The 16,979-nt window shown below is 30.8% G+C and overlaps 1 protein-coding gene across 1 annotated transcript; it reads right to left on the bottom strand.

The window, feature by feature from the left end:
* Positions 1-238: 238 nt before the first annotated feature.
* Positions 239-12,013, bottom strand: LOC142317759 (uncharacterized). The gene is made up of 2 exons (XM_075354309.1): positions 11,881-12,013; positions 239-1,088 (listed from the first exon to the last, which is right to left on the bottom strand). Exons 1-2 carry the CDS (start codon positions 12,011-12,013, stop codon positions 268-270), a joined length of 954 nt encoding a protein of 317 aa, XP_075210424.1. The 3' UTR covers positions 239-267.
* Between the last annotated feature and the right edge of the window lie 4,966 nt (positions 12,014-16,979).

Raw genomic sequence — 16,979 nt, 5'->3', positions numbered from 1 at the left:
GACCAGAAGATAAATACACTAGAAGGTAAATGATGAAATGCAATTTAGTTTATTTTTTAATATAATGAAAGTTAATAATTTCTTCATATAGTTTTATTCATACGTACAATATGGACAACAAAGACATTTCATAATACATCACAACTTTTTCTATATTCATATAGATTTACTAATTTAAACATGACAATTTAATGATTTTACATCCTTTTGTGGAACAATATTCTTAAATACCTGATACTTAAAAAGCACAACATATTTTATACAAAATCAAACACTGATACCTTCCAATTTTGTATTTGATGAATGAAGTGGATAAAAAGAGGAAAGGTTATCAAATTCATTGTATGTTAACTTTGACTGCATGTTATAAAGACTAGATGGTACATTTATATTTAATGTGCTAAGTTTCTGGGTAGGTTGATCATTAGTAGTGTACTTGTTAACACTAAACTGTTCTTCATGTGGATGTGTTGGATCTTGGTTCATTTGTTTAACTGATAAATTTTCATTTGAATTACTTTTTGTTTCCATTATTTGCTTCATCTCTAAATCTGTAACTATGGAGAATATTCTAGATTTTGCAATATTTTGATAGTAGGGTGACAGTTGTTTGACTGTTGCACTAACTCCACTAAAAAAGCATTCTAAAGGATCAGCTTTATTTTTACTTTTATCCATAAGATAACGCTTAAGTAATGCTGAACATAAAACCTCTTTATTGCTTCCTTTCAGAAGTGAATATGGCTTTCTGACTTTACGGAGATCAGATATACGTTGCTTTTCTGACTGTTTTCTATTCCTGCCAACTGAATGATCAATATTTAGATTCTGTTCTTCTGAAATGATGCATTGGTTATTAGAGTCTGGTTGAAAATTGATATTTAGTTGTTCTTTATTGTCAGATTCTCTTGAATGGCTATTGATATTGGTCCCAGATGGTCTATCACAAATAAAAGATCGTAAAAATGACAACTGATCAACATATTTCCATTTTCTTGAATTTTCTGCTGATTGACCTCCTTTAGGGATTCTTTTTGTCTTTTTGAATTGGTCTCTTAAGAACGCCCATCTGTTCTTACATGCAGGCCCTCAAAATTTCATCATAAAATTAAAAGCAATATGATAATTTTCATACAAAAAAGGCTAATATTATTTTCTTTTTTAAATTTATTATTACTAAATTCACTAAGTTTACAATGAATATAAAGCCTATTTTACCTATGGTGAGTAAGCTGTCATAATGTAATGCAATGACAAAATCACCATTAAACTGACCAAATGATTAGAACATAATTTTGTAGGTGAATAACAGAAAATTATTGTTAAAAATGGCCTGCTACTTCAATAAGGATTTGTTGAAGTATTATTACTCAACTATAAAATTATGCTCTACTGAGTCAGTATATTAATGGTTGTCATTGCATTATATTACAGCAGCTTGATTACATTAGATACACTTTTTAGTGCGGCTGAGTATACATCTCACGTGACCTAAAATTCAGTTTTAAATCAAAACAAACCCTTACAAAAGAACTAGTTGTAAGTGTCTGGATTTCCCAAAATATTCCTGACTTAAATTTGGATTTTATATTAAATATCCTGACAGAAAAAATTGGGAAATAAGTATGAAGAAAAGAAACTTTAATGTGTTTGGGTTGATTACAACATACGGAAATTTAAAGAGCAGTGGAAAAATTCAATTTTGGGATGGAAAGCTGATATTATAGAATAGAAACATTCTTGAAGGTAAACCACATCAGAAAGATAGTCAATAATAGTAATAAATGAGTATTTCAAAAAGATTAAGTAGTGTGTCATTGAACTATGAAAGGCTAAACTGATGATAGAATTGAGGACGATAAATCTACATAAACACTCTTCTATACTCCTTGATTAAGATGTTCGACTAAAGGGAAAAATAAATTTTAGAGTAAAGTTGATTTTGTGCTGAAGAATATTAGAATTGCACTTTTTTTTAATATTCTAATGCCCGAGCAGGTAGAGATAGATTGGTGTATATGAAAATGCATTGAGGTATTTTATATTTATTTAAGGAAGAAAAACATAATAATTGGCTTGCGATAATAATAATGATTGTCTGTGCGAGTCTAGAAGAAGGAAAATAAAGAAGTCTGACAAAGACAAAAGATTGTAAACTTACAGTTAGAGAAGATTCAAAGGAACAGAGAAAAATGATAACATCCTTAAACTATTTAAAGAAGTGAAAAGAAGGCAAGGTATTTTTTGTAAGTTCTTTGGCAGAAACAACTAACAAAATTTGGAATACTGCACAATATTTTAAAAGAGAAAAGGAAAATAATCGAAGTGGGAAAACTGAAACAAACAAAGAATTAGAATAAAACAGTGCTTGGGAAACTGTAGCTTCTGAAGAAAGAGGGAGATAGAAGGAAACACATAGAAGAGTAGAAGTGTGAAGTGTTTGAAAATGCTAGGAGATGAATTGCTCACATAATGTTAATGACAATGTTAATATGAGTATGAAAATATTCAATTGAACTACCTAAATAAGAAAAATGTGAGATATGTACAGATGAGATATGGAATATTGAGTTATAGACAGAACTAATGAGATCAGGAGGGTTTTGTGTAATGACTTCCAGAAACCATTAAGACCTTAAAATGGTTGAAGAAAGTGAAGAAACATGTATGGGAACTGGGGAGGAGTTGAAAAAATTTATTTGAAAAGAAATTGAAAAGGCATTTAAATCAATAAATGGTGGCAATTATTACAATAAAATAAAATAGCATCAGGTATTATAAAGACCACTAGAAATACTTTGGCTATTCAGCAAATAACAGAATTCCTATGATTGATGCGAGAGTGAGATTGTTCTATTCTTCAAGAAAGGAAACATAAAGAGTTCTAAAAACTGCTGATTGAATAAGTCATCTGCTAATGTAGGCTATTTGAGAGAGTTATCTCGATCAGAAGCGGCATGCAAACAGAAAAAGTCAAGAAGACAGTTTGAAATAGGAAGGTGCTTTACAAATCTGACATTGGTATTGTAATGGATGATGGAAAAACTTTGGTTTATTTAATAGCAGATTTATCATGGTGTTTATGTTTATGGGTAACTATTGTTTTGGAGCCAGCTTTGCCAGATTATTGGGATAGATTAAAACTGCTTTTAACATACACACATGTTTTACCATGTACAAGTGAATGAGAAAGTGAAAGTAATACTGACAGTAGATTTAAAGTTTGGACATCAGAAAAAGTGGTTTAAAAGAAATTTAATACTGAAAAGATATAAAAATTTATAATACCGTACTCAGTGGGGAACTCAGGGTTCAAACTAGCAAAATAGTGTGTCATCAACCTTGTTTATCTAGTAATTTGTATGGAGCAGGCAATCTTTGTACAAATAAAATGATTTTTATTTTTTACTCTAATTTTTTGTCACACACTTCTAAATACATAGTATTCAATTTAATCATCATTTTTTTCAGCCTGTAAATAATAATTTATTGGCAAACACTTACATAATAATTTACAGAAGGTGTTGAAAATTATGTCCATCCACTTCGATGCACTTAACATGTGTGACCATGTTCCTGGTTATTCTTGTTAGCTGTACCCTATCTATTTCCTGTATGGCACTGGTAATGTTTGTCTGGGCGTGTGGATTGTTCCTTTAAACAATTTATTTTCAGTAACCCACAGAAAGAAGTCTGAATTAGTCTCATCAGGAGATCTTATAACCCACAATCCTTTAAAAATGATTTTTCTACTGAAAAAATCCTGTAGCATCTTCATACTAGAGCGAGCTGTATGGCAAGTGGAGCTGTTCTGTTATAACCAGCAGTCACACTCACTTTCATGCATTAAGGCTTTGAACTGTTGAATAATTTCTTGGTAGACAACAACAGCATCACAGTTTTTTCAATAGGAATAAATGGATGGTGCAAGAAAGTTGAAACTTAAGTAGAAGAATAATTAATTATACTTAACAATAATAATTGTAATTTATTTAATAATTTTAAGAGTTATTAACTACAACTAGGATGATACAGAATGTAACTGATTATATACTTGTAGGTAATGATAAAAGAATCTGAAGGACATCAAGTTTATTCTAAGACTATCTGTACAAATCTAGAAGAAGAAAAATGAAGAAGTCTGACAAGGACAAAGGACAAAATTATATTAAATATAATTCCCACCATTTATTGATTGAAATGCATTTTCAATTTATTTCCTGATAAAACTTCTCAACTCATTCCCAGTTCCCATAAACCTTCCTTCTCTTTCTTTACCCATCTTAAGTTTCTCTTAAAAATTTCTGGAAGTCATTACACAAAACCCACCTGATCTCAATAGTTCTCTCTATAACTCAATATTCCAACTGTACATATCTCACCCTTTTCTTATTTATTGTAGTTCAATTGAATATTTTAAATTCATATTATCATTATCATTATCATTATGTAAGCAATTCATCACCTACCATTTTTAAACACTTCACATTTCTACTCTTCTAAGTTTCCTCCTATCTCCCTCTTCTTTAGAAGCTACAGTTTCCCGAGCACTGTCTTATTCTAATTCTTTTTTGTTCCAGTTTTCCAAAAACTGTACAACTTTCCACTCTGTTGTTCCTGCTTTTCCTATTTGTTGCCCTGAAACCCTACACCATATGCCTATTTTTTGAGGATGTAGAGGAGATTCAAAGAAAATGTGTAGGTTTTCAGTACCCCAGGTCTGGTAGTCCTGACTATTAACATATCCACCAAGGTGAAACCATGATTCATCTGTGAAAAAAACTTCATCTAAAATGCCAATGTTGCCTATAATGAAATTCTTAAACCATTGACAATTATGAACACTTTCATCATAATCAACATTAGTTGGCTCATTGAAAAGCTGCATTCAATATGGTTAATATTTCAGCATTCTCTTCACTGCAGTGTGGGTTGAACCTAGTGAAATTTCTTTTCCCGGCTTAGTCTCCACAAAGATTTAAGAAGAAAACTTGTAACTGCCGCTTTAATGTCCTGTACAACCTGCGTCGTTAAACCTGACCTGTGTCAGAGAAGTTTTTGGTGTAATCACCAAACCTGTTTCACAAACTTTTTAACTGACTTATGAATATCTTTTCACTGGTACTTCCTTTTCAGATTTCTAGCTGAACTTTTACTGACACACATGAGATTTTGTTTCTAAATAAGTTTCCATCGTGAATACATATTCTTCAACAGTTCAATAACACACAATTATGCAACCTTGTTCAAAAGGCAATGCTTGATACAGACTGGCAATACTCAAATGTGTAGTCAATAAACAGTCCTCCCCACTCCAGCTCCAGTTGCACCAACATCTTCTACATTATTTTACCCATATTAGATCAATATATGCATTTAAACAGTACTTTCTGATTAATCGGAGGTCATCCTAACACAGCATGCTGCAACTGTTAGGATGAGATTCGCTTGCTATCTATGTTGGAGAAAACACTTTTCTAAATAGATTGGCGCTTATTGCAGTCAAGGTCAAGTTAGTCAGGCCAAGTTCATTGCTCAATGTGACAACAATGTGTTATCATGATCGCTATCTGTCACTGTCACTGCATTGTTTTTGCGTTGTTCCTACCTGTTGTTTTTAGTGTACGCTTACTAATGAAATGAGTGACTGTGTGTTGATTTAGGATTTGCCCAAAACTGAGGAAGAAACTGTTTATTTCCTTCAGTCTAAAGAGTGTTTGCCAACTTCAAAACAATGTGTTAATGGACACAAAATGTGTCTGTTAACAAATTGTTTTTCCTTCTGAAAACAGGTGGCCTCTATTAATCAGAAAGTACCATATAAACTACTAAATGCCACACTAAATATTTATAAGTGTGATGGGGCTTCTTTTAACACCTTGTACATCAGCAACCCGGCGGGTTGGTCTGGTAGTAAATCTCGTCATTGTAAATTAGCTGATTTCGAAGTCGAGAATTCTCAGGTATGAATACTAATAAAGCCAGTTACTTTTATTCAGATTTAAATACTAGTTCATGGATATCAGTATTCTTTGGTGGTTGGGTTTCAATTAATCACAGTCTCAGGTATGGTTGACCTGAATCTCTACAAGACTACACCAAACTCACACATGACAAACAAGTGACGCGGCTGCCTATGGGTTCTGAATACAGACAGCTGCATGAGATATGTGGAGACTTCTGGAAATTCATAAATAAATAAAAAATGTATGAGCATTTCTATAAGAGATGTACCAACTAACAAGTATATTTAACAGTTGTAGCAACAAAGTTTGCATTAATTAAAGTAATAAAATAAAATTCTATTTTAAAGTGTGAATCTTTTATAATTGAACAGTTTATAAAATAAAAAAAATAAACAATTCACTATTATAATGAAAAATATGTTTTGTGCTTACGGTGTTAAAAGCGGTTGAAGTCAGAATAGGAGTGAATATGTTGATATATAAATTATGTAAGAGTGGTTTTTTTTAAATTAACTGTTTTTCCATTTTCTTGACATCTGTAATTTTATTTAGTGATCTTACTCATTGATTCTTTTGGGGTATGTTAATTGATCAATTCTTTTACATGCAGTGGAGGTCATGGTGCATTATATTTCCACACTCAGTTGATACATGAAGTGGAAAAATGTTTTGGGATGGAGTATTCTTCTACTTGCGATTAGTCACAGTCGACTTAGCCAGCAATTTTAGCAGTTTCAAGCTGTTTCCGGTAAAGCCAGTTGTGTTGAGTTTTATTTTGTTTGCATATTAGCAAAAAAACAGTTTGTGGTGGGGGCTAGGTGCTTCAGTGGAACACAGCCTGATTTGGCGAATGGTATATGCAAAACAAAAATGATCATTTGCTTTTTCGCTCCAAATCCTCATATGTAGAAGAAATTCTCTCAAGGGACTAAGCCTCAGGAACACAACAATGAAAAACCGCAGTATAGTAATGAAATACCAGAATTTGTTCATTTTTGTCATTTTAAGATTCTGAGAGACAAAAAATTCCTACATGTTTCACAAGATTAGGACAAGCTGCTAAGGACCAATTTCTTTTCTTCTTTATTTAAAAGTATCATTAAAATGATTGTCAAAAGAATGTCCTACCTGTTCTGTACTCCAAGTACTATATACATAAAAATTTGCGATGGTTATGCCCAGTGGCTTCTGGGCTAACCTGCATTAATTCATGAGCAGTTTTTTCGGTAGTAGTCTTGATAAGATCTTGCAGTTTATTTCACTGAATTTGATCACTACAAAAGTACAAAAATTATGTTTTTTAGTGAAACAAACTTTTTCATTAAATTTCCAAACACCTCCTCAAATGTTACAAACCGTGCCTCGATTCAGCCAACGGTTCCAAGAATGGATTGGTATTTTTATTCCAACAAAAAGATCTTTTGTAATTTTTCTTCTACTAGAAAAAAAAATCTGCGGGAACTGCAGGAAAGTCTTTCTCCAAATCTGAGATTTGTTCTAAGTTCCATTGTTAGGGAATGAAAAAGGTTCCTGTAATAAAGACCTCCTTATTAATTAGAATCTGCATCAGTGAATGAGCGAGGTTTTTTAAATTACATGCATAGAAGATAGAAGAAAAGAGTTAATACGAATAAATGTCTGTATATACATAGGTATGTATGAGAGATAAAAGAAATAGAGTGCACTTTATCAAGCTTTTTATTGAAATACAATTTACAGGCCAGTGAAGCAACATATATGCAACACAACCAGTTTATGTTCTCACCATTTTCATTTATAATTTATCTGGTCCCTTGTTCAATTATCAGCAAGGGTATGTTATGGTATTTTTTCATAATTTCTTTATCATCATCATAAAAAAATAATCTCTGCAATTGGAGAATGCCTATGTGATAAAATAAGGGAATAGATCATGAACTGCAAAGTATGACAAACTCTTTAATGTTCTCTTTTTATACTGTATTAACATATTTAAAAAAATTATATTTGAGTAAATGGAATTACTCAAACCTAATTTAATTTACAATATTGAATTCATAACAAATCCAATGATGTGTGTATTATCTGAGGGTATATTACTTGTAGAGTTCACTGCACTGGATAAAAAAGGTAAATAAAACTATGAAATATAAAAAATCACTATATGTGTTTAATGTTGATTCAAAGTTTTTAAGATCAGGAAACCATTCGCAAGTTAAAAACTACAAAGTTCCTTCTTTTTTATCAGCTCACTAAAAAGATGTTTTTTTCTTTTTCACTAATAAAACACATTTTGCAAAAATCAAATTTGGTACAAATACACAATGTAAATTTTCCCAGAAAAAAATGTGTTTTTAGAAATAATTTTTCAGTAAAGAAAATAAACATCAATATTGAACTGGAAATCATTAAAGATAATTTTCATTGCTTTGAACTCAAGAGCCTTTCTACAGGAACGAGATGCCTTATCCAATTCAACCCAACGAAAGTAGTGGTACCTTTATGTGTTCAGCTTTGGAGGGCTGAAATGAAGCTGGAATAAATATGCATTGTTTAATGAAGTTTTAATTTTAAAAAAAAACTGTTACACTTTGTCTTATATCTAGTGATTTATTTCTTTCATTACCAGATAAACAGAGCTGATGACATACAAGTATTCTAGTTGGAACTAAAAACAAAGTATTCACTCAAGCAACCACATAGCAATATAAATTTCCTCATCACACACCTCCACCATCGGCTCTGACTAATAAAGATAAGAGTGCCAATTTTGAGATAGGAAATTTTATGTAGTAATACATTCAAAATTGTACATAAATACATCTTCCTCCCTCGTATACTTTGCATTAAGGAATCTTAATGTCAAATTTCATAAAAATCAGTAAATACTTTGGGCTTTAACTGCATTACAGACAAAGATGGAGTGCCAAAAGATTAGGTTAAAACGTGACCTCACTTCATTCATTCAGTTGAATTATTTTAACCAAAAGAAATTTAAGATTTATATTTTTTAAATAGAAAATTTGTAATTTAGTAACATAATTGAATGAGTGAATTAATTATTAAATAATGGAGCATCTTGAACTGGTGCAGTTTATTTTACATTTGTTACAATTGTTTCTTATTCCTGTCTTAATTTGTAGTTTTAGGGATATCCGAGATAAGATATAATAAAAAAAATCAAAATATATTTTTTTAAATTTATTTTCTTGAACTTATTTATTTATTCCAAATGTGATTGTTATCCTTTTTCTAGTTTATAATTTTTCCAAAATCATGGAAACCTATTTCCTTTTTTATTTCTTTGATCTAGTTGAAATTTTAACTACTATCCCTTTTTCCTTTATACTATTATGGCATTTCAAACACCCAATTCTACCAAATTCAAAAAAAATCTCCCTTTATATATTTGATTAAATTATCTAATTCATCATGTATGGTTTTTATCTTTTCTCTTCTGCTAAGGAGTTTGGTATATAAACCTGCACTGTCCTTATAAGCTTGGACTTCATAATTGATTTTTAAAAGTTCAGGATAGAATCATTGCTGCGGATCTCTGTTTCTATATCATGTCTGTACATTCCTCATCACTATTTTTGACATTTTATTGTGAAGAGTTGGGTAAAGATTGTAAATGTATTCACTTTCTTCAGTATTTAAATTTTCAATCAATGTTAAATAAAAAATTATTTTTTCTATCTTGTAATTTATGTTATAAATTAATATAAGACATTCACAAGCAAGCATTGATATTATTTTCAGGCTTACAGTAGAAATCACATTTCCTTCAAGAAACTGTGCTTTATGGAAAGATTTTAATTTTAAATGATTGGAAATTGTTCTGAATTATACTGTACGAAGTTGGTATTAATAGATGGGTATATAAAACATCAGCTGTGAATATGTAAATAAAGTGCAAGACTGAAACACAAAAAAATTGAAAACTAAAAGAAAAATTGAGTTAAAAAACTAAAAACAAAAAATTGTATGCACTGATCATGCAGTAAATTGTCCGACTGCGTATATCTTGCGATCCACTTTAACAATTTTAGCCATATCTCGGCTGTTTGTCAGCTGATTTGAATAAATGAGGATGTCATTTTGTTCACAATAAAAGGTTTAACATTTTATTTAACAGAATACAATTTGATAAAACTAATATTTATAGAGCTACTATTGTTTAAAAAATTAAATGGATGCCATTTTGGAATTTTTGTAAAATTTCCATACTTATTTATTTTGTAGATGATGTTGATACATCAACACTGAAATTCATTAAAATGTCCCCATCTATTCTTAAGATTAAAATCTTTATTGAAAAAAAAAAACAATGTGGAAGGGCAATAAAGTATAAATAAATACAATTTTATATATATATATATATATATATATATATATATATATATATATTTTTAATATTCAAATAACTCATTAACATATTAACCACTGGGTTAATAAAATTTAATATTACATGAAATATAAACTGCCAAAACACTGTAATAACATAAGCTAACATATTTCCAATAACTAGTTTTCATGGTATCCTGCATCAGTTGGTATTAAATTCTGTATCATTAAAACAGTTGGTATCATTCTGTTACATTAAAACATATTCTTTTAATTGTTTGTCATTTTATTTGAAATTATGTTTTATTTTATGAAATTTTAACTTATCTGATTACTGTGTTTTGATGGTTTATATTTCATATGACATATATACAATTATTTAAAAAAGTCAATGATAGCAGATAAAATAAATAATGGAAAGCTTAATATACAATTATGCAGACATTTAAAATCATCATCTATTTAGATATTGCAGGGGTCATATTAAAATTGCTTCCTTATTTGATGCACTGGTAAATAATATTAATTAAGATCTGGGGTGAGAGAGGTAGAAAATGGACATGAATCTTTATGTAAAATAGCGAAAACAATTATTAGAATTTCATTCCCTAATTAAAAATTTGTTTCTTGAACAACTGAAAAGACTACAGTTTCAGAATATTAGTGATTTATTTACCAAGGGTAAAATTCTTTCCATTCAAAGTTAGCCAACTTTGAAAACTGAAAGAAAAATTGAATAAGTAAAAATTTATACCAAGGGTTCTTTTGAATAATATGAGGTTATTATTCTCATGATAAATTAGAAACATAAGACAATTTTTAGTTTTTATTGATATTCATTTACCTTATTGTATAAAATTATAATTACTTTGTTGTTAATTTAACTGATGTGAAACTTCTAGTTCCATTTACTCTAACTTTTTCAAAAAGCTCCATGTACTAAAATTCAGTACAAATTTGTGGACTGTTTTACACATTTATTGTATTAAGCTCATAAGAAATTTGCTGAATGTTTATAGTTTATATGTTGGCCCATTTATAATTTTTTATCTACCAGTTGTATTGTACTTACAAGCATATTGCATAATCAAAATTTACCTTATCTTTATCTGGCATTCTTAAACTTTTAACTTACAGTAAATGGAATGAATAGATTTAGAAAAAATAGTTATATATTTGGTGACTGTTTTCATATAGCTATTCTCTTTTTATTCATATTTTTACTTTTTGGAGAGTCATTAACTCTTCTATCAAATGGTAGAATTTAAGGTACACAAATTCCTTAGTATATCTTTCTTTTATCATAGCTTCAATAAGCTATTTTTCAGTCATGTGGTGCTATTTTTATTTATACTGTAGAAATAAATAAAAATGCTTTTTAAATTTATGAAAGATACATCTGGAAATATTTAAGGCTTCATGTAGTAGAAAATATCCAATTGAGTTCCAAATATAAATTTGGATTTATGCACTATGCTCAAATAAAGCCACCTACTGTTATTTTAGACTTGACTCTGGTCAAGTAAAATTCAGACTCTATTTATAGAGTGGGTCTTTATTTATAGGAATATATAGCGAAGTCATATACCTGGTTGATTTAAAGATGATTCAATCTCCTTCCACAGATAATCCTTTCTTATGTAACTGTTGAATTTTTTACTGTATGCTTTGTTAGAATCCAAATGTGCACGCATTAATTCTGTAAGTTTTTTGTCATTCATTATGAAATTTTAAAAATTTACTTATTTTGTTTTGAGATTGCTTTAACTATAGTAAATTACAGACATTAAAAAAATACTGACTGATAATTGATATATACACTTGTGGCTGCTGTAGTTGACATCAAACAATTACTAATTTAACTTAGTGTAGTATTTTTGGAATAGGTTAAGAATTTGGCCACAAGTTGTCAGGAAATAAAAACACATACTGAAACAAATACATTAAAATTAATTGCTCAACATCGCAAGACTTAATTATCTAAAAATTCAAAGATTTTTTTAGAATTCTTCATGAACTGTTCTTTTACAAAATATTTTCTTTAGAAATATTTATAAAATAGGTCTATTCAAAGATTGTTTTTTACAAATTGATAAGTTCATTACAGATAATATATTTTATACAGAAGATAATGGTGTAAATACCCCTGTGAATAATTTTTCTTTAGTTTCTGTTATGGTTTGACTTACAAAAGAAAATACCTGAATTCAGTGTCATAATTTTATAAAGAGAACAAAAAAGAACACTGCATTTTATTTAAAATAACAAAATATACAGATTATATGTAAAACAAATAAAGTGCACGTTGATAAATGCAATATCCAGGTGTAAAAAAGTTAAAAACATACTAACCACTGCATGCAAATATTTCAAATGACATGTAAAAGCCATAAATACTGAACATATCTGAAAAATATGAATTTGTATACCAAATTTGATAAACAAAAAAAATCTGACAATAAAAATAAAATAACATCATCTTTCAATCTAGTTCACTTGTTTTAAAATTAATCTCTTCCAGTGAACCTTTTCCATCATTGGACAAGCTTCTTTATGTTCTCAAAAAAATATACGTTTTTGATTGAGCAATAAGCCACAGATGCACCACTTCCTTCATTTCTTAGATGGAGGTAAATCAACAACCTCTTAATGTATCACTGAATGGATCTAACCACTAAAATCTGAAAAAGTAAGGTCAGAGGACTCTACAGTTTGAGAACCAACAACTCAAACTTGACTTTCTGGAGAGTCTCAACTATATGGACTCAGCAGTATACAAAGGACATTACTATGCAACCAAACAATGGCATTTGACACATTTTTAATGTTTTCTTCAAATTTCAGCTTCAACTTAGCAGTAAGCATTTCACTGTAGTAAGTGCTGTTTATTGTGAGTTTCTTTTCCGATAATCCCTCAGAACTGGGCCTTATGAGTTTAAAAAAAATTAATATCAATTTTCCTGCTGATGGTTGACTTTTGAACTTTTTTTTGTAATTGATTATGGTTATATCCTTTGTATATTCTGCTGTTTACCCTCTGGGTCAAAATGGTAGATTCATTTCATCACCAAGATGGTTCTGTCCAAGAAAACATCTCTTTCATTATCATAATGGGAAAAAATTTGTTGACAGATACATTTTGAATTGTTTTGGGACCCATCTTGCACAAATTTTATGAAGTTAAATCTATTAAGGAAGATTTTGTGGGATAAAAACCCCATTAATTTGAAGATTATTGGCCATTTCATTGGTATTCACTTGTCTTTCTTTCAGAACCATGACATGTACACATTCAACTTTGCTGTTAGTTGTAACTCTAGTCAGGTATATGGGTTCTTCCTTGTGCATAACATTTGTAAAATCATTTTTTTTATTTTTCAATCCACTTTCAGGCAATCCATTGTGTTAAAAGTTAAAACACTGTACCTATAATGTGCTAAACATCTTCGAGAGAATTATGTCCCTAATACACCTTCAGATCATGAAAAATGTAATAATGGACTCTGATTCAATCATAAAGCCATCCTTAATGTTATAATAGTGACAATTGAACTGTGTGAACAACTTCATTTTTTTTTTTTTTTGTGCACAGCATCATTAGGTCAAGTGGGAACAGTTCAAAGCTCGGTAAAAGCGTAACATGCATACTCGATCAGGTCCCAAAAAGTAGTAGATAGAAATCACAGTATGTGTAGCAATTTTAGACATTTTATTTTTAGTTACTTTAAATGTGTTACCTACGTCAGTCGCTAGTCAAACCACAATCTTAAAAATCTAACCTTCGTGCATGGCTCAACTGGAACACCACACAAATAGTTAATGGCCAACATGTTTCCTCAAACAGAGAAAGAAAATGCATTTTATTTTCTCCAGTGAAAAGGTGAATCCAGTTGTTTTACAACACGACTGTAAATGGGTTATTGTGTTTGAAGTATCCTCTCAGCATACCTAAACTTCTAGATCCAATGTAAATTGAAAAATCTTCTATAATTAGCAAACACATAACAGGTTTCCACATGTAATATACTACAGTTTTTATGGCTATGGCAAACAAGGTAACACTTAGGACATTATCCTGTGGTATTCTGTTTTCTAATTTGAAATTGATGGATACAGTCGTTCCAACCTGGACTCAAAAGGACCGACTACTGAGGAATTCCCTGATGAATGCTAGGAGATTTCCTTGCATACCCCACTCTTGCAGTGGATTTAGGATCCCTCTTCTGCAAGCTGTATCATATGTCTTTCACATATTGAAAAATATAGTGACGAGGCATTGGCAAAGTAGGAAGGTTTTTTGAATAACAAATTCCAGGGCAACTACATGATCGAGACAATTAACGTTGGTGGAAACTGCATGGTCGGAGGCAATTAGGGTGTTTCATCACACTAGATGATGGTTTACCATTCGTTCCATCACTTGCACAAGGTACTGTCAAGGAAACCGGATGATAATTTGAAGGGCATGATTTTTCTTTACCAGTTTTCAGTATTGGGTCATCAATGCTTGTGGTCAAGAAACTGGAAAAATCTGGTCAGAGAATATTTTGTTATAAATAGATAAAAAATGTTGTAATATATCTGGGAAGAGAGATAATATAGTAAGTCTGATATTATCATTTCTGAGGAATTGTCATGGGAATTACTCAAAACATACCTTAGCTTATCAGAAGAAAAAGGAATATTCAATTCATTTTGTGAGTCTCTTCAATATTAAATGGAATACTTTCTATCTGCAACTTATACCTCAGAAACTGAGGATAGTATGACGATGTAAGGGAAACTAATATACATTGTAAACAATGAATAATGTATTCGCTATCAATTGATGTGGTGACTACGATGCAGTTATTTTCCAGTTCAATCGGCAGCGAAGATTGTCCTAATCCAGATATCACCCGAAATTTTCTCCACACAACCGGTGATGGATTTGTTCGAGAAATGGTATAAACATAATTCAGTGACGATTTCTACTTAGCACACTGAAACAATCGATGGCATACAGTTCTCATATTCCGGAAGGCGCAGCGTAATACTGTCGTAGGACGATCCTTGAGTGCATTCCTTCAGTCTTTACCCCACCAAGGAAAAACAGGACACCTTGGCTTTTCAGATGTGAGGGGGATAAATTCACTTGCCCTACCGGATATCAGGTTTGTAAATATCCAAGTCGGTGAATCTGCTACCACTAATGTCATAATGCCTGAAGGAATCTTTTTATCCCATCCAATCTGCTTTCCCAACTACCCATCTGCATGGCCAACTCTGAGGTAAATCACTATTACAATATGAGATTATAACTGGTCTATGATTGCTTCCAAATAAATCTTTGAACACGCACCAACTAAGACATGGTAATAGGGATGCTGAACACAAGGACAGGTCAATGCATGAAAATGTACCTGATGAAGATGACTTAGATGATCATTATATAAATAACACATATATTATATTATATATATTACATATATTAATATTATATATTATATTATTACATATATTAATATATTATATTATATTATTATATATATTAATATATTATATTATATTATTATATAAATTAATATATTACATATATTACATTATATAAATAACACATCATTATATAAATAGATATCCAACTTCTGCCTCAGTCGATCGACTATAGTATCTCTAGAAAAACATGATGTTGAGCCTTATTGATGTTGAGCAATAGGCATTGAAATCGCCAGTTATTAGGTAGGGCAAAGGAATTTGTGATAACAAATTGGATAAATCATCCTCACTGATATTGGATTTTGGAGGAAGGTGCAAGTTGCAGATATTCATTTTAAATGGTGCCAAACATTCACTGAGATCACAAGGATGTTAAAAGCCAGTGGAATCCACATGACTAATACAACTTCCTTCTGGAAAACAACCACACCTCCACATCCTCTACCCTCTGTTTGTTGGCTGCATCTCTCGCAGACATAGCCATGAAAAGACACTTCATCCTGGGGATGAAATGAGCTTCCTGCAGACACAGTATTAAACGACTTTCTTCTTTAGTAGGATTTCAACATCCTCATAGTGAGAACAGAGGCAGAAAATAATCCAATGAAAGAATATTTGTACCCATATAAAATACTTTGTTCCTGTTTTATGTAAAACTCTTGTGTATAGATTATTTATCAAGTACTATCCAGTTTTTCTTTTGTATTTTTATAATTTTTAGGAAGTGCTTTAGTAATCCGCCCCCATATCTTCAAAGAGACCTTGAGGTGGTAGTAGGGACTTGAAAAGCCTTGGAGGTTGGAGATGTACCAGGCAATGATGTTTTAATAAATCCCATCACAGGGATCTTGGTAGTTTGCTGCATAATTGGTGTAGCAGGAATTTTTTGGCGGTGTACTGATTGAAGTAGTTTTTGGAAAACTACTATCAGTCTTTCTAGTAAAAGTATTCTTCTTCTTTCCTGTAATCAATACTGTAATAGCAGATGTGAGGGGATTTTACTTGGTCCAGCAAAACCTGGACCATTTTGGTCAGTTCTTTGCACAATGTGCATTTTTTCCATTTTTCACATTGTTAGGGACAGCCTGGACATAACTAACACTGGGTTATACAGGATTCCTCATGCTGAGGGATTTTCTGTATTCCTGATGAGGAAAGGATATTTTCACAGGAAAGGATATTTTCTGCTTAGCACAGATCTTCAATATAGCC

This window comes from Lycorma delicatula, chromosome 1, assembly GCF_047948215.1.
Source record: "Lycorma delicatula isolate Av1 chromosome 1, ASM4794821v1, whole genome shotgun sequence".
NCBI classification, from domain to species: Eukaryota; Metazoa; Arthropoda; class Insecta; order Hemiptera; family Fulgoridae; genus Lycorma; species Lycorma delicatula.
The sequence above is the reverse complement of the archived record's forward strand: the minus strand, read 5'-3'. Positions and strand labels throughout refer to the sequence as shown.